We start from the raw sequence: 24,109 nt of genomic DNA, 5'->3' as shown, positions 1-24,109 counted from the left end.
AGGGAGGATAACTATTAACAGTTATTTAACCTTTAACATAAACATTAATCAAACTTAATAATTTTTTCTGGGTACATGATACCATACAGCATCCATATCAAAACTTGCGCGGGCCGCAGTAACATTAAACTTTCATATCAAGGTGGGGGGCCGCGTGTTTGAGACCCCTGCTTTACAGTCATGTTCGAGGCAGCATGTTACTAGCATGTTGGAAAGTGGCCCGAAGCAGCACATTTTAGTCGAAAAAATTTTTGCAAAGCACCTTTAAACTTAAATAACCAAAAACGTACCACTTCCACACGGATAGGGAGGATAACTATTAACAGTTATTTAACCTTTAACATAAACATTAATCAAACTTAATAATTTTTTCTGGGTACATGATACCATACAGCATCCATATCAAAACTTGCGCGGGCCGCAGTAACATTAAACTTTCATATCAAGGTGGGGGGCCGCGTGTTTGAGACCCCTGCTTTACAGTCATGTTAGAGGCAGCATGTTACTAGCATGTTGGAAAGTGGCCCGAAGCAGCACATTTTAGTTGAAAAAATTTTTGCAAAGCACCTTTAAACTTAAATAGCCAAAAACGTACCACTTCCACATGGATAGGGAGGATAACTATTAACAGTTATTTAACCTTTAACATAAACATTAATCAAACTTAATAATTTTTTCTGGCAATCAGCGACAAAAGGGGAAAAATAATTTTTTCCCCTTTTGTCGCTGATTGGTTGCTTTTACATGTACGTTGACCTATTGAATTATCAAGCTTTACCTGACTCTACGTGCATCCCTCTATAGAAAAGTGTGCACTCTTCTGAATACACAAGTAGCATGTGAAGGACAAAGCATAGTCCTACCAACTCAATGTCAGGTCCTTTTTGGCGAGATGCTCTTTCAAAGCGACAGTGAAAAAGAAAGGCAACATGTTTGACAGCAGTTGACTTGGCTTTCTATTACCGGTGTAATTTCATTATCCACTGTCTTATTGCTTGGCTAAATCAAGTTAAACAAATTAAATAATTACCCTGTGTGCCCCCCACTGTTCATTAGATAAGCATCCGGTGTGGCTGAGACACGAACATTATGTTCCATTTCAGCCACTTTGCTTTGATACAACAATGAAGGCACAAATTGTGATGAAAGATGGTGTAAATATTGTACAGTCGTCCCTCGAACATCGCGTTCTCACTCGATTGCGTTTTTTTCACAAATTAATGGACTATGGATTATTATTCGTAAAAAAAATGGAGTATCCTGGTCACTACGCATCAGTAATGTTACATTGATGAGACATTAATGACATTAGGTTAGTGCAGGGGTGGGCAAATATTTTGACTCGTTGGCTGCATTGAGTTAACAAAATTATAATTTTCATTGAATTATTTGTCTAATTTTATTTTTTAAATTTGTATTTATTTTGTAATTTTATTTTAATACATTTATATTTAATAAATAAATTTATATTTATATTTAATAAATGAAATAATTTTTATGTATTTATTTTTATTATTTTTATTTATTATTATTTATTTATTTTTATTATTATTAATAAATATATTTATTTATTTATTAGTCTTGGTTGCGAGATGCCAAATTGAATGTTAACCAAGGGGCGAACACAAACCAAAGCAAAATTTTGGATGTTAACTGAAAATTGCACTAACCGGGCGGATGTTAACCAAGGTTCTGTATTACATTTCATGACCGGAGGCAGTATTATTATTTTTTTTTTTTTCCAAGAGTGGAATTGAACTCGGGTCTCCAAGCTGTGGGGCCTGCGCGCCGCAGTTTGCCCACCCCTGGGTTAGAGCATTCCTTCATTTTGTACCGTTTATACTCACAAGGGTCGCGATTGTGCTGGAGCCTATCCCAGCTGGAGGGGTACACCCTGGACTGGTAGCCAGCCAATTACAGGGCACATATAGACAAACAACCATTCACACTCACATTCATACCTATGGACAATTTGGAGTTGCTAATTAACCTAGCATGTTTAAGGCAAACTTAAGACTGCATAACAAGCTCATTTTTTAACTTTTTAACAAAAATTGCGCAATCACGTTCAAGTATCACTAGATTTTGTCTTGGTTGCGAGACGCCAAATTGAATGTTAACCAAGCGGCGAACACAAACCAAAGCAAAATTTTGGATGTTAACTGAAAATTGCACTAACCGGGCGGATGTTAACCAAGGTTCTGTATTACATTTCATGACCGGAGGCAGTATTATTATTTTTTTTTTTTTCCAAGAGTGGAATTGAACTCGGGTCTCCAAGCTGTGGGGCCTGCGCGCCGCAGTTTGCCCACCCCTGGGTTAGAGCATTCCTTCATTTTGTACCGTTTATACTCACAAGGGTCGCGATTGTGCTGGAGCCTATCCCAGCTGGAGGGGTACACCCTGGACTGATCACCAGCCAATCACAGTCGGTTAGAGTAGTGCTTCTTAATTATTATTATTATAAATTATTTTAATTTAATTACATGTCTTTCATTATTTTTTTACTCATAAAAGGCCGTAGTCAACCACATGTAACACGATATCGGGACGACTAAGTCATTTAATCAAACGTCCACCCCTACTAGACAAGCCTACATTTTAAAGCAGAGCCCTAATTGGTTTCTTATGAATAGTTTTACTCATCACTCAGACCAGAACCACAGACCAGACCAGAACAGAACCCCGCCCCCCTTCCATGCACCCTGCTCGGTTACCAGCTTTCATCTGTCATTCAGACCGGTAGTCATGTGGGCCACTGAGCAGCCACAAAGACATCCGACCCTCGGATGAACTCAAAGTCATGTTAGGCACAGTGTGGTTCAGTCGCAGCAGGCACAAGCACACACCCCCGACATCTTCAATAACCCCCCCCCAATCCCCCACCCCCAAAAAAGCAGCCAGTAGAATCAGCCCCTGACTGAGTCCAGTCAAGGTTTTACCTGGCAACACCAATTTTTCTCCTTATAATAACAATATGTGATTGTGATACACATTCCGGATGAATTATAATAGCAATCAACACCGGGAGTCCAGCAAAACACTGACCTTTTATTATATCCCCTTTAGTGTTGCCAGGGCAAAGATGTGGTTAACCTATTCAGCCATGGTTGTTTTTGATAGTTGACCCCTGACTTTTATCCTCCACCCTGCTGATGCTTTGCTCGGGGGTCGCGGCACTCATCCTGAGATTGATAACATGCGGCCCGTGGGCCAAATGTGGCCCGCAGGACACTAGTTTGAGGCCCCCACCTTGATATGAAAGTTTGATATGGATGCTGTATGGTATCATGTACCCAGAAAAAATTATTACGTTTGATTCATGTTCATGTTAAAGGTTAAATAACTGTTAATAGTTATCCTCCCTATCCGTGTGGAAGTGGTAAGTTTTTTGGCTATTTATGTTTAAAGGAAATAACTTGAAGGCTACCGTTTATTGCTTGATAAATAAATCACATTACTTTTTATCTCCTTAGGAACGTTAGCATAAAATTTAGCCGGCGGAGTCATTCACGTTTGTTCAATGTCATCCAACCTCCTAAAGTTAAATGGCTACACGCACACAGTTTAAATGAAGACCTCATTGGCTTCCCGCAATCTCAATAAATTTTGAGTACACCATCCCTGCACATCCCTTTGAAAGCGTCACATAAAGAAGAAAGATCCAGTCACTCCCTCTTTATGTGTACGCCGGGAGAAGCTGGATTAGGAAGGTAATGTATATCGGTATCAGGAGTGAGGACACCAAACACAAGAACGACCTTGCTATGAACGACCATGCAGTGTGGCTGAGATTTTGAAAATGATTTAGGTTAAGTATACTCTTAAGTCTTTGGTACCTTTTAGGGTTATTTAATGTGGGATACCTTGCAAATACTCAAAAATGATCACTGAGTATTGAACCTGAGTGTTAAACCTTGCCATGCGCTACAAACTGGTGCATTTTCTTCATTACTATGAATTCCGGATTATAAGATAATACTTTTTTTTACATGCCTTGAACTCTTTGGGTTCAATGATGCGCTTTGGTACCTTTTGGGGTTATTTAATGTGGGATACCTTGAAAATACTGAAAAAAGTATCACTGAGTATTGAACCTGAGTGTTAAACCTTGCCATGCGCTACAAACTGGTGCATTTTCTTCATTACTATGAATTCCGGATTATAAGATAATACTTTTTTTTTTACATGCATTCAACTCTTTGGGTTCAATGATGCGCTTTGGTACCTTTTAGGGTTATTTAATGTGGGATACCTTGCAAATACTGAAAATAGTATCACTGAGTATTGAACCTGAGTGTTAAACCTTGCCATGCGCTACAAACTGGTGCATTTTCTTCAGAAAATACATAAAAACTGACTACTATATAACATCAGTGGTTCACACCAGAGCACATCTCAAAATTACACCAGTTTCAAAGGATTACTATTAATTTCGGATTATAAGATAATACTTTTTTTTTACATGCATTCAACTCTTTGGGTTCAATGAAGCGGCTAATTTATGGCTAAATGAAGTCCAATTCCCATGATGCTTAGTGAATTGGCATGGTGAAGTGGACGCTAATATCACATTTTCAAGTGTTTTGATCTGACAAAATCTTAAGTAAGTTTGATCAAGTGTAGAATTACTACAGCTTCTGCTGTTCAGCTTTGATTGGGGGGGAAAAAAAGCATCTCACAAGTCACTCATGAGAGCTAACGAGTGACGCTGGGAACACAGAGGGTAAGTAGGATTGCAAGGTTTATAGTGTATAGTGGTTCTAATCTTTCTGTGTAGGTATCCCATGTTACAATGCGGACAACTGCAGCTTCTAGCCAAGTGCGGCCTCGTTTTGGGATAATATTCCATCCATGAACATAGATTTACAACGGCATGGACCTTAAGAGCATTAAAAGGTTTACAGTAGCATTAAAAAAAGGTTTATGATGCAGACTGTTTGAACCAAAATTGGATAAATTACATTTGACAACTGATTTTTATTTGAAGGTTGCACTGTATGTAAAAAAATTGCTAATATACACATACGCCATGGCTGCCTAACATTTATCTTCTCAGTCATCCTGGCTTGTTTTGCTCAAATGAATGCTCCAACATGTGTCAAGTATTCCATATATACATACTTCATAAATCCCTGACGATTCCAACTCATGTGTGCTCCATCCCTCTCCAGCGGTAATAATAATAAACCAGTCATCAATAAGACCACCAAATCTCATCACCCAAAAAAAAATAAAAAAAAACCAGGACACGCACACGCAATGTACCTATCAAACGTCTACTAATCTGTGATTGTACTTCTCTGCCTTCCTCTACATTCTAAAACATTCATTTCTCTGTCTTTCTCTGCAATGTTATGCTCTTAACTGTGTCTTTGTTATGCTTGTGTGTTGTTGTGGAATGGCCGACATTGTCATTGACGAGCCTCTGTTTTTGATGTTAACATACACACAATGCATATAAACAACTCAAAAAAAAAAAAATAACGATGGGTTAACTTGTTGAATGTAATGCAATCCAATACATCAGCTCTGCCATAATTGTCAGTATTATGAATAAGAATGTCCTATAATATTGTCAAGGCAATGTTATTATTGGCCTAAAAAATGAGATATCTTGCTACCTTTGTATGCTAGCAATCTGCAATTATTTCCAAGATTCAAATATGTGATTTGCAATGACTTAAAATTATTACTTTTTGGTTTTTGTACCTCAGTTATACATTTCAACGTGATTAGTACAAAGCAGGTACCGCCGAACACACTTTCCAGTTGCACATCGTGCCAAATAGGAAACAGAAAACCAAAATACAAAACAGTACAAAACAGGAAATGAGCAGGAAACTCACTGCTGCCTATATATCAGTATCGGTAAAAAATAAAAAATTAAATTTTTTTTTTTAAAAAAGCCAATATGGAGCCTGTGGAGTTGACATAGTTCACATAGCTGACATTGTGTTGTTGCCAACTCACCAGCGCCTCCTCTGGCCGCCACCAGTATTACTCCCACAAGCAGAAATCCCAGTACAAAAATCCCAAGTCAACACTATTTATAGCTGTGCTCAAACCACAGATTTATTGCACGGTTTATTGCACGGTTTATTGCACGGTTTATTGTACGGTTTATACAGGATTTTTGGCCCAATTAAGACTTAATCAACAGCGCCTCCTCTGGCCACCACCAATATTACTCCCACGAGAAGAAATCCCAGTACAAAAATCACAAGTCAACACTATTTATAGCTGTGATCAAACCACAGATTTATTGCACGGTTTATTGCACGGTTTATACAGGATTTTTGGCCCAATTAAGACTTAATCACCAGCGCCTCCTCTGGCCACCACCAGTATTACTCCCACGAGAAGAAATCCCAGTACAAAAATCACAAGTCAACACTATTTATAGCTGTGATCAAACCACAGATTTATTGCACGGTTTATTGCATGGTTTATACAGGATTTTTGGCCCAATTAAGACTTAATCATCAGCGCCTCCTCTGGCCGCCACCAGTATTACTCCCACAAGAAGAAATCCCAGTACAAAAATCCCAAGTCAACACTATTTATAGCTGTGATCAAACCTCTGATTTATTGCACAGTTTATTGCACAGTTTACACAGGATTTTTTTGCCCAATTTATATTATAGATTACACCCACATAATCAATAGAATCCTTTACGATCAGTCAATAGATTAAGCCCGATTATAAGCAAAAGCGAATGGCTGAACTGTTGTATTGGGTGACATTATTTTTGCACAATAATTAAGCATTTCGCTTATATCGACTTATCAGTTTTTATGCAACATTTTGGGAAGGATTTCCTCGACATTTATTATGTTCTTATATGTATTCAGAAATGCTGTAAATTTCACTTTGTGAAGGGGTTTCATTTCATTCATAACCTGGCAGCTATTGTTTTATATTTGTTTTTAGTCTTTAAATGTTCCAGATGTATTGATATTTGGAAGTGTATTTTGTCAGAACTGCTCCATAATTTGTGATATTTCATATAGTCCATGTAGTGTAGCTTTAGCATGAGAAGAACGGGCATCCATTGTGTATTAGCTTCTTTTATCGATTGATTTGGCCTATTTTTTTTGGAAGTCATTTTATTTTATTACATGGGAATTGCCTGTCTGCTCATGCTAACACTTTGCAACGGCGTGCGTCAATGTGGCTCAAAGCTCTCATATTGCTCTTTTTTTGTTTTGTTTTCTTAGATAAGTACTCTGTGTTGAGGGAGAGAGAGAAAGAGAGAGAGAGAGAGAGAAAAAGGGGGAGTGCAATACAAAAATGGCATTTAAACGTCTCCCCTTTCCAGGTATATAACGACTGTGTGATTGTCTCTCTGGGGACACGACACAAGTCGACCTGCTTAACCGTGTGCGCTGACTGACTTGCCGTGTCTCTCTTCTCGTCTTCTCGTCTTCTCGCTCACCTCCCCACCTGTCTGTTTTTTCTCCTATTGACTTCTCTTTGCCACCTTATCATCCTCCCATCTGCCTGATGTCATCCGTCACTCATCACCTCCTCTTCGTCTTTGCCCGTCCGGTGTGCTGCGTGTTGTTTGGACTTTTTTTTTTTTTTTTCGTTCCATCTCCTTTGCCCGACTCGCATGCAAAAAAACGACTTTTTCCTCCTCGCCCCGCATCCTCGTCCTCTCCACCCCCCCCCTCGAAAACCGCACGCATGCCACAACACACCAGAAACAACCAGATGGTCCATCTGTCAGGCAAGCTGCTGATCCCTGCCCCCCTCACAGCGCCCCCATCGAGCACCCCCTCGCCCTGGGCGCCCAGAACCAGACCTCCAACACCTCCAACGCCACGGCCCCCCCCGCCGCCACCACCCATTACCAGCCCCCGGCATGCTGCGACATTCCCTGCGCCCTCATCGTGCAGCACTCGTACGAAGCCAACAACCCCTCGGAGCTCACCCCTAAAATGAGAATGACCACTTTCACCACCTCGCCCCCCACCCCAAGGTTATATATACAGTAGAACTCATAAGATAAGTACATTATGCTTGAAAAGACTCTTTTTTTGTTGTTAAAACATGCATTTTGCGTACTGCGTGTATAACTGAGGCCTTTCAGCCATTAGAAATGATGGTGAAAAATATTGGGTAAAAGTGCGCCATCTAGTGGACACATTTTGATATTACAATACTTGATTCACAAATGCCTTCACATTTGAATCCTTTAGAGGTGACTTGGGGATAAAGAAGTGTTTACTTTTGATGTTATATTATTATAGCCAGTCCCCCCCTCCCCCTCCACCCCCCCCCCCACACACACACACTCACAGTGGACAGATCGACTTCTTCACGTTCCATTCATCATTTGTGAAGCATTAGTGGCCCCCAGTCCTCTCCTTCCTTCCCGCTGTCCCCTTTTTAGGCGGCAACCACATTGGGGGGCGGGGTGCCGCTGTTGGTCACCTCTGTTTTTCAGCTTCAAGCCTGAGTCCCTTCCAGAAAAAAAAACCCTCTGCCCCCAAAAGGATACGGTCAGTAAATCTGTCTTGAAGACCCCTCACTTTCCTTTAACCTGAATTCAAGCCCCCGTCCCCGTCCCCGTGTCCCCACCAACACGGTCCTCACCAGCTTCAACTCATTCATTGCAAAGCACCCTGTCAACTTGTCCGATAAGAGCATGGAACACCTCACTCAGTGTCACCATCTTTAGAGCTTATAAGTTATTGATGTGACTTTACTTGTTTTTAGTTTTATTTAAGGTATTATTTATTATGGAAATAAGCTCCAATGGAAGTGAATGGGATTTCACATGAAAATGAGACTCAATCGTCTCAATGGGAATTCCCTTTTATTTTAAAGTGATACTGTATTTGTATGGAATGGTGTTCCCTGGAATAGTAAAGCACACAGCACGACGGGGGTGTGTTTTCCCAAAGTATTCCAGGTTCTTATATAGAGACTTTGTAGAAGTTTGTTTGTATGTTCCTTTTCTATCTTTGTCAATATCCTGACCACAGTTATCCTTCCCGCCATCTTTCCCCTTCCTTTCTTTTGCCTTCTTCACTTCCTGTCATACACACACATTAAAAAAACACACACACACACACACGTGCATATGACTCATTACATCACATGGGGTCGTGTTGATGGCGTCTTGACCTCACGCTCTCCCGTTTCCTGTTTTGGCTGTGATTGTTATCCATTTCTACTCGTCAAAATGGATGACGTTCCGATGGATTACGCAATACCATCCCACTTCTTTTTCTAATTCTTCCTTTTCAACAACTTTACCTCCACTCCTTCCTTGACTTTCTCCACATCTTTGTTTCATTTCCTTAACTTTTCCGATTTTGGACCATCTGCCATCACCATCCTCCTCCTCCTCCTCCTCCTCCTCCCCACGCCCTCCTTCTCTCCGCCTTGCAGGACGATAAGGAGATCGACCTGGAGCACCTACACCGCAGGGTTAACAGCCTGTGCACAGAGGATGAAAGCCCCCACAAGCAGTTCTCCACCTCTTCCGTCGATCTGACGCCCCTGGATATGGATGCCCTGCCGGCCGCCCGCCAGGCCTTGGAGCAGATAAGCGATTTCCGTAACACTCACATCACCACCACGACGTTCATCCCCGAGCAGATCCAGACCCTCAGCCGCAGCTTGTCCGCCAAAGCCGCCGCCGGGTTCTCGGCTGGTTTCGGCGGCGGCGGCGGAGGCGGATTACAGGACCACCGGACTGGCGGGGTCGGGCCTTTCAGGCAGAGGGCCCCCAACGGCGGCTTCTTCCGCAGCCCCATTAAAACAATGTCCTCCATTCCTTACCAGCCCACGGGCCCCGGACCCAACTTTGGATATGGCAACGACCCAGATAGGGGTACTTCCATTTAAGTGGCTTGGAGGTTTCGGGGAAGAGTGGAAGTGGTTTTTGGTGGGCGTCGCAAAGTAAACAAAATGGCGGATAGACATCTGATATGTGTACATAGGTACTTTTACTGTTTTAGTTTGCATTTTGTATAAGAAATGGAGGACGGGTCCTGCTTGGACGTTTCTTGTCTTTCTTTTTTTTTTTTTTTTTTTTTTGCTTTATCGATGTTGTTATTGTGAGGAGATAATTTTGGGTGCGTGTGTGGTCTTTTTGCTTGCTAACACGAGGACCGACTCTAAAAACCACCCCTGAAGAACTCTTCGGTCCAGCCATGAAACTACAAAATGATTCACAAGCCGATATAGAATCTATAGTTTTGTTCAATTCCCCCCCTTTTCCCACCTTCTGGAGGTGATGGTTTGAACTGGACCCAAGACCAGACAACTGGTGGTGCGTCAGAGGGTCTTAAGTCTTAACGATACTGTAGAAAAACCCGCCGGTATTGAACTGTTTCCGACGTTTTTGGTGCATCCAGGATCCGTATGGACTCGAACAGAATTCCTTGAGAATTCCGCTGCACTGCACCAGTGCCCACAGACATGTAAGCGATTGTATGTAGAGATGATTTTTTTTTTTTTCCTGCTTTTCCGAGTCACGGTGAGACCTTTCAATCGGACTCTTCGGATGTTACAAATTCAAACGGGAATATAACGGGAATGGGCGGACAACAAAAACATCAAAGGATTTCCAAGCAGAGGTTTATTATATGTCTTTTAATGAGATTCCGGAAAAAAAAAAAAAAACATTTTACTGCGTGGAATGTGTTTTTGGTCAGGAAAAAAAAAAGAACCTTGTTCTCAAGCTGTTTAATTGTTTGAGCTGCTGTAGTCTTTGTTTTTTGCTTGTTTTTTTTTTTTTTTTCCAAAATTATAATTTTCAAGATTTTCCAACATCATATCATCTTTAAGTACGTTAATTCTCTTCATGTATGCATCGAGTGGATAAAAGTGACGCCATTACCGAGTCGATTTAACCCCACCACCACCCCTTAAACTGCCAATCAGCCGCTCTGCTTTTGGTGGGAAATGTCATATATTACTATTTCTTTTCTGTAATAAGTGTACTGTTTATATGACTTGATTTAAAGTGCCAATTAATTCCGATTAACCACCATTAAGGTGCATTTCCGCTGAGAAAAAAAAAAGTGGGAAGTATATTAAGAGCATTTTTAGGTGGTTTGGTTAAAAATGCAATCAAAGCTGTCATTGACATTTAATAATTGATAATGTTATAGTAATTTAGAGCAAGTTTTTTTTTTGTTTATTGTTAAGAACTAAAATGTTGTGCATTATAGAACACAAACACAAAAAGCATTATTAGATGTTTTTTTTTTAACGTGATTAGGATGCAGTATGGCTGCTGAATGGCGAATAGACATACATTTATAAAGTTTTTATTTAGTATAAATGAGAGACATTATTAACCGGGGGGAGAAAAAAAATGTATATTTTACATGTTAATGCTATTTTTGTTAAACAAAAAAGGAAGAAGCTGTATCATAATGAGCTGTAGTGTTTAGTTGAGTTTCTTTAAACACTCTTTTTTTGCTTTACGTCATCAGCATATTTTGCTTCATTTTATGATTTAAGCCGGCTAAAAATAACAGACATTGGCAAGTTCTTTGATTAAAAAGAAGCATGCACAAACTTGCTCCTGTGCTATCTGTTGACATTTTCCTTTCATTTCCGCCAATAGAAATACAGGATTTACTTGATCATTTTCAACAACAACAATAAAAAAAAATAAGAAAATATAATGTACAGTATTTAATATAGGCCTATTTTGTCGTATGTGTTGCATATTATTCAAATCTGAACAAACCGGAAGCCTCTGTTACAGGTGGCAAAGCTTTCTGTGTATAATTTGTCTAATAAACAGGTTTTCTACAGTGGGATAGTATTTGTTGTTTTTGTAAGAACACTTTTATCCTGACCCCGGCATAATAAATGAAGCAATGTGAGGCTCTGGCCACTAGATGTCAGCAAAGGTGAGTATACGTTGAAAGCCATATACACGTACGTGTGTTTTGTGAATGTTTACAAAATTTTACTAATAATGATATATAATAATAATAATTGTTATTCCATGTTTTCTTCTTGTGTAATGGTTTGTAATTGAAGACCGAAATTACTATCTTAATAGGTTCTGATCGCCTGGAATCATTCTCAAGCAAAAGAAGTAATACTGCAGTTCGCCTGTATGACCATACAGTGTCGCTGTTTCTTCCCGATATGTCAAGATCATCTCACACTACTTTGATTAGGTAAGTAATTATGGAAATCCTGGGAATGTGAAGAAAAGTAAACAAGTATTCCAAGTATTACGTATACATATATTTTTGTTCTATAGGTTAGGACTTTTTGACGGACTTTTTGAAGATACAAAAAATACTTCTGTCTGATCATGGTGACTTATAGTTCTAGACACAGTGAGCCACAGTCCGGACTTGAGGTCCCTCTCGTGTCCCCCCTCACTCCAGCCTTGTGCCTGTCGCGTCCCGGTCTCCCGGGAGACGGGAATGAGGACAGGCAGCACGCAAGTCCCTCTCATCCTTCCTTCTATAGAGGAGAAGGGGGGGGGGGGCGCACCGCCCTCCCACAGGCATGACCAATGGAACATAGAGTCTCCATTGTGGCCGCGACACTTTAATAATAGCCGGTTACAATATCCAACCTGTCGGTAGCCTCAGGAGCCCGGCCGGGGACGTTAGACGGGGTGGGGTTAGGGGGGCTTGTAGGTGGAGAGAGGGGGCGAACGCTCGGCGCCAGACCTCTGGTCCCTGCGAGACGTCCTTGTGATGGATGGATGGATGGATGGATGGAGGCAGGCATTATAAATACATCCATGACTGTTGATTAACTGTTGCTGTTGTGCATATGTTTGCATAATTTACAGTATAGCGGCAAAATAAGACATGCTCAACTCCATTGCAACAGGTATACCCCCCCCCACACACACACACACACTCTCAATTAAGCCCAAACAGCCAATTTCCACCATGCACTTTAAAGCATCCATGACTCCTCCCTTCTTTACCACTACTTCCGGTCTGTGTGCATTGATTTGCATGATCATCACGTGATCATCAAGTAACACTTGTGCATGTCTGCGTGTGGCAGGAGTGGATCTAGAATCCGGCTCACATTTCCTTTCCCCCTGTGAAGCCTCGAACACCAACAGGGCGTTCTGAGGCCCCGGATCAAAAGAGTTTGGAAGCACTGACAAAAGGCAACTGAAACTGGAGACGATGGAAGAATGAAAGGATGGAAGGATGGATGGATGGAGGAGGAAAGAGCGCCCCAACCCACCCATTTTTTTTTTTTTTTCCTAACACAAAACTTGAAGTCACTCAACCTCCAAGACTTTGATATGTTCGTCTTTCATTGTGAGTGTGAATGGTTGTTTGTCTATATGTGCCCTGTGATTGGCTGGCCACCAGTCCAGGGTGTACCCCGCCTCTCGCCTGAAGTCGGCTGGGATAGGCTCCAGCATAACCCCGGCGACCCTGATAATAAGGAACATATTCAAAATAATGAAAACAAACTATAATTCATTCACATCAAACTATAGGGCTCCAAATTGTGACTATTTTCTTAGTCGATTAATCGAGTTATCTAAACTAATCACAACTATACGGACCAAATCAGTATGTGGTTTGGTTCGCAACATCTACAATCTCCATCACTTTCATTTTGATGTCAAAAAACAATTTCGCAAATATCAAAATAGTTGTCGATTAACGGGATAATAGATTAATGATTGATTAATTGTTACACTTCTAATGATACACAGCATAACCCCGGCGACACTGATAACAAGGGTGGAAAAATCAACCTGTTTTTTTAAGGAACATATTCAAAATAATGAAAACAAACTATCATTCATTTACATCAACTTGTGATTATTTTCTTAGTCGATTAATCGAGTTATCTAAACTAATCTCAACTACACGGACCAAATCAGTATGTGGTTTGGTTCGCAACATCTACAATCCTCATCACTTTCATTTTGATGTCAAAAAACAATTTCGCAAATATCAAAATAGTTGTCGATTAATGGGATAATAGATTAATGATTGATTAATTGTTACACTTCTAATGATGCACAGCATAACCCTGGCGACACTGATAACAAGGGTGGAAAAATCAACCTGTTTTTGTAAGGAACATATTCAAAATAATGAAAACAAACTATCATTCATTTACATCAACTTGTGATTATTTTCTTAGTCGATTAATCGAGTTATCTAAACTAATCACAACTATACGGACCAAATCAGTATGTTGTTTGGTTCGCAACATCTACAATCCTCATCACTTTCATTTTGATGTCAAAAAACAATTTCGCAAATATTAAAATAGTTGTCGATTAATGGGATAATAGATTAATGATTGATTAATTGTTGCACTTCTAATGATACACAGCATAACCCCGGCGACACTGATAACAAGGGTGGAAAAATCAATCTGTTTCTGTAAGGAACATATTCAAAATAATGAAAACAAACTATCATTCATTTACATCAACTTGTGATTATTTTCTTAGTCGATTAATCGAGTTATCTAAACTAATCACAACTATACGGACCAAATCAGTATGTTGTTTGGTTCGCAACATCTACAATCTTCATCACTTTCATTTTGATGTCAAAAAACAATTTCGCAAATATCAAAATAGTTGTCGATTAATGGGATAATAGATTAATGATTGATTAATTGTTGCACTTCTAATGATACACAGCATAACCCCGGCGACACTGATAACAAGGGTGGAAAAATCAATCTGTTTCTGTAAGGAACATATTCAAAATAATGAAAACAAACTATCATTCATTTACATCAACTTGTGATTATTTTCTTAGTCGATTAATCGAGTTATCTAAACTAATCACAACTATACGGACCAAATCAGTATGTGGTTTGGTTCGCAACATCTACAATCTCCATCACTTTCGTTTTGATGTCAAAAAACTATTTCGCAAATATCAAAATAGTTGTCGATTAATGGGATAATAGATTAATGATTGATTAATTGTTGCACTTCTAATGATACACAGCATAACCCCGGCGACACTGATAACAAGGGTGGAAAAATCAATCTGTTTCTGTAAGGAACATATTCAAAATAATGAAAACAAACTATCATTCATTTACATCAACTTGTGATTATTTTCTTAGTCGATTAATCGAGTTATCTAAACTAATCACAACTATACGGACCAAATCAGTATGTGGTTTGGTTCGCAACATCTACAATCTCCATCACTTTCGTTTTGATGTCAAAAAACTATTTCGCAAATATCAAAATAGTTGTCGATTAATGGGATAATAGATTAATGATTGATTAATTGTTGCACTTCTAATGATACACAGCATAACCCCGGCAACACTGATAACAAGGGTGGAAAAATCAACCTGTTTTTGTAAGGAACATATTCAAAATAATGAAAACAAACTATCATTCATTTACATCAACTTGTGATTATTTTCTTAGTCGATTAATCGAGTTATCTAAACTAATCACAACTATACGGACCAAATCAGTATGTGGTTTGGTTCGCAACATCTACAATCTCCATCACTTTCGTTTTGATGTCAAAAAACTATTTCGCAAATATCAAAATAGTTGTCGATTAATGGGATAATAGATTAATGATTGATTAATTGTTGCACTTCTAATGATACACAGCATAACCCCGGCGACACTGATAACAAGGGTGGAAAAATCAACCTGTTTTTGTAAGGAACATATTCAAAATAATGAAAACAAACTATCATTCATTTACATCAACTTGTGATTATTTTCTTAGTCGATTAATCGAGTTATCTAAACTAATCACAACTATACGGACCAAATCAGTATGTGGTTTGGTTCGCAACATATCAGAAAAGAGGCCTTTTTGACATTTACATGTCAAAAAACTATTTAGCAAATACTAAAATAGTTGTCGATTAATGGGATAATCGATTAATAATTGATTAATTGTTGCAGTTCTAATGATGCACATGTGCTTGCTGAGTCTGGAAAAAGTATGGACTTTCGAAATGTCATATCCAAACAGAGGCTGCAATGCGGACGAGTGGTTAGCGCGCAGGCCCCACAGCTAAGAGACCGGAGTTCGATTCCACCCTCGCCCAAACTCTGTGTGGAATTTGCATGTTCTGGGTGAGTTTTGTCCGGGTATTCCGGTTTCCTCCCACATTCCAAAAACATGCTAGGTTAATTAGCGACTCCAAATTGTCCATAGGTATGAATGTGAGTGTACAATTCTACTTTTGTTATTTTTGACTTAGTAATTTTGTACTGATCAGCCTGGACAGAGACATTTATCCTGTTTTTATTCATTAATCATGAGCAAATCTAAGAATAGATTTTTCTCATTGAACAACTACGCAGCTCCCCCAGTGCCGCCGGCAGCACTCATGCAGCCCCAGACCGTGATGCTATACCACCATCATATCTTACTACTGGTTTTACTGCTTATAGGCGACAATGACTCATTTTCAGTGGATAGTACATGACTATATGCTATATATTTATATTTAATGTTACTTATTAATATTTTTTTTCTGAATGCAGTTTTCTTGCCAAAATGGCTTAATAAATTAATCTAAATTAATTTAGATTAATTTTAATTTTATGTAAATTAATTTAATTAATCTAAATTAATTTAGATTAATTTAATTTAAATGTAATGTAAATTAATTTGATTAATCTAAATTAATTGATCAATGAAAAAATCACAATTTTTGAATTTGACTTATAAGATGAAGACATAAGTAAATAAAAAAAATGACTTCATAAAAGTACATCTAACTTTGTTGTATTTAAAGTTTTGAAGTACAGTTTGTAATATATGACACGTGTGCAGGTACTGTCCCGTCCTGTGGGGGTCTCTCATTACGTCCCTAAACTCCCCTGCGTGGAAGGGGTGGGGTTGGGGGGGGGGGGTCTAGGGTGGAGTACTACTGAGAGCAATGTTTTTATAAACTGTCTTGCACGCGGGGGTGTGGATCGTGTCCCCCGGGGTCTTCCCCAGTCTTCTCATTGGTCCACTACACGCGACCTGCGCGAGGAGGTGGGGGTGCTCCGCGGCGCGTGCCGCTGTTTTAAAGCGGACGTCGCGTCTCGAGACACACACACACGCGAGTCCCCCGCACGCGACCGTGCTCGTCCCGCAGCGTGGAAAAAAAAAAGTGACTACTGTGACTACTGCACGTATAGCGAGTTTTTATTTGTCCGGAGAAAAACAAACATGGACGTCCTAAGCGTGGCAGACTGGTGTAATAAAGACCAAGACCCACGCGTGTGGCTCGCTCCCGTGCAGGCTTCCGGCACCTGCGAGACACGCGACTCTTCTGCGGACTACCTGGACCACTCGCCTTGCTCCAGTACCGGATCTTACCACGGTGAGGATCCACTTCATGTATATCCGTGCAAATGTAACTTACATGCAAAAATGTCATTGCGTGAAATTTTTTGAAATGTTACAGAAAGCGACTCCACGGGTCACCCAAGTCCTCCAAGTTACAGAAAAAACCCCAAGAGTCCATCCTGCTCCTCCACGCTCAAAGTCCGGGACCTGTGCCGCCTGAAGGGTATGGTCACCGGAGCCGAGCAGGAGCAACCCACCCGGCACAGAGCCCCGTCCAGCAAGCCCACAAACGGCGTCCAGAGACAGCGACGCGTGGCAGCTAACGCCCGGGAAAGGCGACGGATGCACGGCCTTAATCACGCCTTCGACGAGCTCCGTAGCGTCATCCCGGCCCTGGACAACGACAAGAAACTATCCAAGTATGAAACCTTGCAGATGGCGCAGATTTACATCAACGCTCTGGCTGAGCTCCTGCAAGACCCGACTACGTCCCCCCCATCCAAGAGCGACGAGACGCACCCGGAGCCCGCCACTGAGGGCCACCTGGCCGCGCACATCGACGCCATAACGCTGCGAACAGCCTTCGATGACGTCCCCTTTCCCGGCATTAGCTCGCCATCGTCGGCGTCCGGCACCCCCGGGGAGCGGTTGGAGTCACCCCGCAGCGATGGAGAGTTTTCCCCGCATTCCCACTTCAGTGACTCGGATGAGATGGTGATGGAGCTCCACTCCAGTGAGGAAGACGAACTGAACATCCCCACTCACCCGATTCCTCCTTTCTGAATCATATTTTTAATAAGATTTTTCATCTCATCATCAGTGTCAATCACCTTGCAGCCAGTTTGACTTCAAAAAAGTGGATTATTTTAATTTTTATTTGAATGTGGCAATTTGGTAATGCCAATATAGAAAGTAATTTGCAGTTACCATAGAAATGTGTCATTGCCATTTTATCTCCAAACCAAAAAAAAAAAAAAGAAAACATCTCTAAATGTCATGAAATTATGTATTTTGCAACTTCAAAAGTTCATGATGTGCACTTTAAAAATAGTAATAATGTGTAGCCTATTCAAGCCAGGGGCTTGCAAGTGACTTCTTTTCTTTTGCTTTTTCTTTGTTTTCTATAGCATAGTACTGCCAATTCTACCGATAGCCTATTTAATGTATAGCCATTATTGATGCCTTTTTTTGTATTTCTTTTTTTTTTTTTTTTAAATCTGGAAATGAACAACAAGTGTGTCTTTTGCTTTCACTGGATGAGATTAATTGACATGTATTTATTGCTGATTTTGGTTGTTTTTTTTTTTTTAGTTAACTTTTCTGGAAGAGTTATCATTTTTTTGCCAGTCATTGTTAATTTTGGAAATAAAAATTACATGAAATTGACACGTTTATTCGTTTTTTTATTTTAAACTAAAATCATATTAATATATTACTACTGTGTGATTTTTGTGTATATTTTTTAATGCATGCAGACATATAATACGAGCGCTTAGGCCTCAAAATCTAAACATACACATTTTTACACATTTTATATACTATGTTTAATTTGTATTTGTTTTTTCCTTCCATATAGTCCTGTAATAGGAATTCCGGTTTTCCAGACCCTAAACAAAAAGCTTATTTCGTTGCGTTCAAGTGAGCACAGGCCCTAAACAAACCAATCTAGCTTTTGTAATCGCATTTAAAAATAAAAGCAGAGGCCCGAAATAAAAGTTTGACATTCTCTGAATTTATTTATGTTTTTCATTTGTTTAACTAATTAATGAATAGCTGAACGTGTTATTTCGTTGCATTTGCACGTTCACAAATTGTATTTTAATCAATTTAACAAATCGACTCATACACGATATGTAAAAATGTATTTTAATTGTTCCTTTTATTAAAGTGTATGGCAGTGGCATTGAAGGTATTTTATATAAAAGCACAGACTATAAATAAAAGATCTGTATAGGCCCCAAAAACATTTTTATGCCTATTTGTTGAAGGGAGCTCAACATTACTATAGTAATGCAAACGCAACACGAGCTCGCTCGCCATATGTCGCGTGTGCGCACGCGCCCCTTTGTGTTTATGTTTGTCGTGTGCTGCGTCTTCCGGGTTCGGAAAAAATGCACATTTTAACACTTTTGACTAACTCCTGCTTTGTTTATTTCTCTTTTTATTCACTTAGAATAGCTGTTGCGATGTCGTGTACTGAGAGTTACTGTTTAAGAGAGGAGAGTGTTTTGTTTTCGGAAGCTTTTTGTTGCTCAAGACGAGGTGTTGGATGGCCAGAGTGGAGCACGTGCTGTCAGCTGGTAAGCGCTCGTGGGTCTCCTCGGGGAAACGCACACCTCCACCTTCCTGCATGACACGCTCCCTTTCCTTTTTTTTTTTTCCATCTTTACAACTCGTAGCAAAGTTTCTAAAGGGTGTGGCACACTTAGACCAGCACACAAAACACCTCAAAAATAGTCCTGAATTATTCATGAGGTCTACCTGAAACTGGCCGTCATGCTCTCAGCCAATCACAGCACAGCAACCTATTTAATAATTCAACTAGATGCTATGCAGGAGAGTATTAGGCCATGATCACATCTGCAGTCTGCTTCTGTTACACAAGAGTTATATCATGTTTCTCAAAACATGATTAAATGATTAAAAGCCAGCTTTTTATAAAGCGGCTGGAGTTGACCTGGCATTTTTATACCATAAAAGTGGGATGGTATCTGTGTGAAAGGGGAATGGCCTGCACTCCCACCTTGTTAACAATCTCTTCTGGCTTTTATTGCAAGTTTGAATTCACTTGAGAACAATAATAACATAATAATCATTGTCATCATCATAATAATAATAATAACATGGGCCGGACATTTTTCTGATTATATCTCTATTGAATAATATGAGTGTAAAGGTGACTGTAGGGGTGTTATTGTATGTCGACAGGGCTCTAATAATATTAAAAACTGTATGCGGAAGGTTTGTTTAAACCAGGGGTCTCAAACTCAATTTACTTGGGGGCCACTGGAGCTAGGGTCTGGGTGAGACTGGGCCGCATCAGGTTTTCCAAAAAAAAAAAAAAAAATGCATTTATTAAAAACAAAAAAAATTAAAAAAACTTTGCTTTAGTTCCAATTTTCTACAATAAAAGCTCTGATAAAACATTCCACTGTTCTCAGATATCTTACTTTTTATTTTTCTGCACAAAATAAGATGAAAAATAAATAAACAAATCAAGAATAAAGAAAATCAATCAGTAATAAATAAATATAATAATAATCATAATAAAACGGCAAATAATAAAAACTTAAGAAACCACATTTTTTTCAGATTAAAATGAACAAAGCATTATTAGAGCCCTGTAGACATGACAAAACACGACTATAGTCACATTTATACTCTTTTTATTTACAACATATTGCGCAACTGCAGGGTCTTGAGACACATGCTAACTCGCAAACTAGAGAGCTAGCGACCTAAACAGGTAGCCTTCAAGTTATTTCCTTTCAACTTAAATAGCCAAAAACTTACCACTTCCACACGGATAGGGAGGATAACTATTAACAGTTATTTAACCTTTAACATGAACATTAATCAAATGTAATAATTTTTTCTGGGTACATGATACCATACAGCATCCATATCAAACATTAAACTTTCATATCAAGGCGGGGGCCTCAAACTAGTGTCCTGCGGGCCACATTTGGCCCGCGGGCCGCATGTTTGAGACCTGAATGCACCTGAACTCGGTCGTAGAAGGAGGGAAAAGAACAACAGGTGGGAGGCTGATCAGGTGGAGGTTACATACACACGCATGTATTATTCATGCATGGACGTTATGAAAAATAACACACGTTAAGTTAGAACCTGAGACGCGTTGTACGTAAAAGACCTCCATTGTCTGAGGCTTATTTTGTAGCAGATCATTGTTTTGCTATGTTTGGGTGTCTACGGTCAAGGGGCGTTCTCAACATGTGCTCATTTCAATACATATATTCACAATATCGGCATTCCAACGCTCGCCTTTTAACGAGAAAGAGAAAAGAAAGAGAAAGGCGCATGCATACGAGTCCAAAAAAGACACATACAGGTCTCTCTGGGGACCCCCGAGACAAAAGGCAGAACTGGGCCGTAGTCTCCATCTGCTGTCCAACGGAGAGGGAGGCGGAATAATGACAGTGAGGGGAAAACACTTTACTACACTCTATAGGGATTCAAACCAGACTCCATTTTCATACGTATTTCACTGTTGTCGCCATGACTTAAACCTATTCTCCAACAAGTAGCTATCTGGTGGAATAAGTACTTTGTTTGGGTCAAGTGTCCGAATACCGCCTGTTCTTTCTAAAGTATTTCATGTAAACTCAACATACAACAAGCTGCACGGTGGTCGAGTGGTTAGCGCGCTATCTCTGTGTGGAGTTTGCATGTTCTCCCCGTGCATGCGTGGGTTTTCTCCAGGTACTCCGGTTTCCTCCCACATTCCAAAAACATGCTAGGTTAATTAGCAACTCCAAATTGTCCATAGGTATGAATGTGAGTGTGAATGGTTGTTTGTCTATATGTGCCCTGTGATTGGCCGGCCACCAGTCCAGGGTGTACCCCTCCAGCTGGGATAGACTCCAGCACGATCGCGACCCTCGTGAGTATAAACGGTTGAAAATGAATGAATGCTCTAACCCAGGGGTGGGCAAACTACGGTCCGGGGGCCACATGCGGCCCACCAAGCGTTAGAATTCGTCCCGCTAGTTGCTTTCGAAGTATTTCAAACTTTTAACATACAAACTGGCAACATGATTTCTAAGTCAGATGTGGTATTATTTTTTATATAAATATATATATATATAAATATATATATTTTATATAAAAAAAAACAACAAAACACCAAAACTGTAAAATTAAATGACATAGTTTGATGTGGTCTGATGTTTAAAGTGCTCCTGAAAAAGGAGATATGAGAACAAAATAAAATTAAAATAAATAAAAATAAATTAAAAAATAAATAAATAAATAAAAATATTTTATTAATATAAAATAAAATAAAAATTGAAATAAACAAAAATAAATAAATACATAAAATGTGCGCATCTGAAAAAAGGTTTATACGATATACAGGAATTTACGGCAACAATGGATACTGAATCCTATCAACATGCTGAGAATTCCAAACCTGCAGTCCATTGGGAACATCATTCTTCAACAATCAGGAATTAGCTTAATTTTAAACACAGTTTTAACCGAAAACCTGATTACGCAACAGCTTTTTTTTTTTTTTAGGACAAAGATGATACTGTTTAACTATCTTCTGGTCTCTACTGCACTACCACCAGAGCACCTCATGAACAATTCATAGCCTCATTGAATTGTGGACTTGTTGTGATGTGACAGGTGCCCATTGCATCACAGCTGCACTGTGTGATCACCAGTGGTTACGCTACACAACATAATGATACCAGGGTACGCTTGCTAATGACAGGTGAGGCTCTATTGAAGCAGTGAAGGGGGCAGTGAAGGGTTATACTGTTGGTTGCGGTGACATTCGGGATTATTTCACATGTCAAAATTGAATTGGTGGAGCTAAGTATGGAGCTGTGCTGACATCACATGATCAAACTAATGGAGTAGTAAACTGGGATGGGAATGGGATGCTTGCTTGATGTGTGGATAGTCACATTTGGATGTGTTGGCCAGCCAATCACAGGGCACATATAGACAAACAACCATTCACACTCACATTCATACCTATGGACAATTTGGAGTCGCTAATTAACCTAGCATGTTTTTGGAATGTGGGAGGAAACCGGAGTACCCGGAGAAAACCCACGCATGCACGGGGAGAACATGCAAACTCCACACAGAGATGGCCGAGGGTGGAATTGAACCCTGGTCTCCTAGCTGTGAGGTCTGCTAACCACTTGACCGCCGTGCAGCTTCATTTTATTTTAATAAAATAAAATTTATGTATTTTATTAAAATAAAATTTATTTAGTTTTGTTTATTATTTTTTTTATTTTAATAAAATATTTGTATTTATTTATTTTTAAATTTATTTTAATTTATTTTAATTTTATTTTGTTCTCATATCCCTTTTTTTAAATACCACATCTGACTTACAAGTCATGTTGCCAGTGTGAATGTTAAAAGTTGAAATACTTCGAAAGCAACTAGCGGGACAAATTCTAACGCTTGGTGGGCCGCATGTGGCCCCCGGGCGGTAGTTTGCCCACCCCTGGGTTAGAGCATTCATTCATTTTCAACCGTTTATACTCACGAGGGTCGCGATCCCTACCCAGACAACTAAACTGAATTAACAAATTTAACCTATTTAACGGACCACCCAAACTAGGGGTCGGCAACCTTTACTATCAAGAGAGCCATTTCCCCACTAAGGAAAAATTATCTGGAGCCACAAAATATTCATTAATTAATTCATTTTCTACCGCTTATCCTCACGAGGGTCGTGGGCGTGCTGGAGCCTATCCCAGCTGTCTTCGGGCGAGAGGCGGCGTACACCCTGGACTGGTCGCCAACCGCCACAAAACATCTGCTTACATCAGCCAGGATGCATTCAGGGTCTTACAATAACTCATGTATTGTATAACTGCAGTACATTTAGCGAGTGAAGATTGTTTTTATAGTTATTAGCCCATATTTCCAGCTCATATTTTCATCTATTATGATCCCCAGAAATGTATTTTCCTTCACCTTTTCAATGTCTACACCGTTTATTTGTATTTGTTATTTCTAACAGCATGATTTTAGTTTTATTTAAGTTCAAGGACAATCTATTATTATCAAACCATCTTTTTTTTTCTTCTCTGACCTTTCTAATGATTTGGTCTGTACTCCCTCC

General features: G+C 39.6%; 2 protein-coding genes across 6 annotated transcripts in view; both read left to right on the top strand.

Moving 5' to 3' along the window:
* grid2 (glutamate receptor, ionotropic, delta 2) overlaps nt 1-10,885 on the top strand; it is a 487,185-nt gene extending 476,300 nt beyond the window's left edge. For 2 of the 5 annotated variants that reach the window (XM_058071482.2, XM_058071485.2), the window contains exon 16: nt 9,404-10,885. In XM_058071482.2, the coding sequence (XP_057927465.2) occupies nt 9,404-9,862 (459 nt within the window). In that variant the 3' untranslated portion in view covers nt 9,863-10,885. Of the gene's footprint in view, nt 1-7,221; nt 7,521-7,707 lie in introns of those variants that run through there. The other 3 variants (XR_009129664.2, XM_058071483.2, XM_058071486.2) reach the window with 3 other exon arrangements.
* Nucleotides 10,886-17,133: 6,248 nt separating this feature from the next.
* On the top strand, nt 17,134-18,207 carry atoh1a (atonal bHLH transcription factor 1a). The gene is made up of 2 exons (XM_058071497.2): nt 17,134-17,308; nt 17,393-18,207. Exons 1-2 carry the CDS (start codon nt 17,155-17,157, stop codon nt 18,055-18,057), a joined length of 819 nt encoding a protein of 272 aa, XP_057927480.2. The 5' UTR covers nt 17,134-17,154; the 3' UTR covers nt 18,058-18,207.
* The last annotated feature ends 5,902 nt before the right edge of the window (nt 18,208-24,109 follow it).

This window comes from Doryrhamphus excisus, linkage group LG3 (assembly GCF_037039965.1).
Source record: "Doryrhamphus excisus strain RoL-2023G ecotype Guam linkage group LG3, RoL_Dexc_Guam_v1.1, whole genome shotgun sequence".
Taxonomy (NCBI): Eukaryota; Metazoa; Chordata; class Actinopteri; order Syngnathiformes; family Syngnathidae; genus Doryrhamphus; species Doryrhamphus excisus.
This window is presented reverse-complemented; position numbering and strand designations above follow the sequence as displayed.

Bases quoted from the DNA above. Each gene is read 5' to 3' on its own strand.
- atoh1a (XM_058071497.2), top strand. From the start codon at position 17,155: ATGGACGTCCTAAGCGTGGCAGACTGGTGTAATAAAGACCAAGACCCA. The intron at 17,309-17,392 runs GTGAGGATCCAC...GAAATGTTACAG, and splicing joins CAGTACCGGATCTTACCACG to AAAGCGACTCCACGGGTCAC.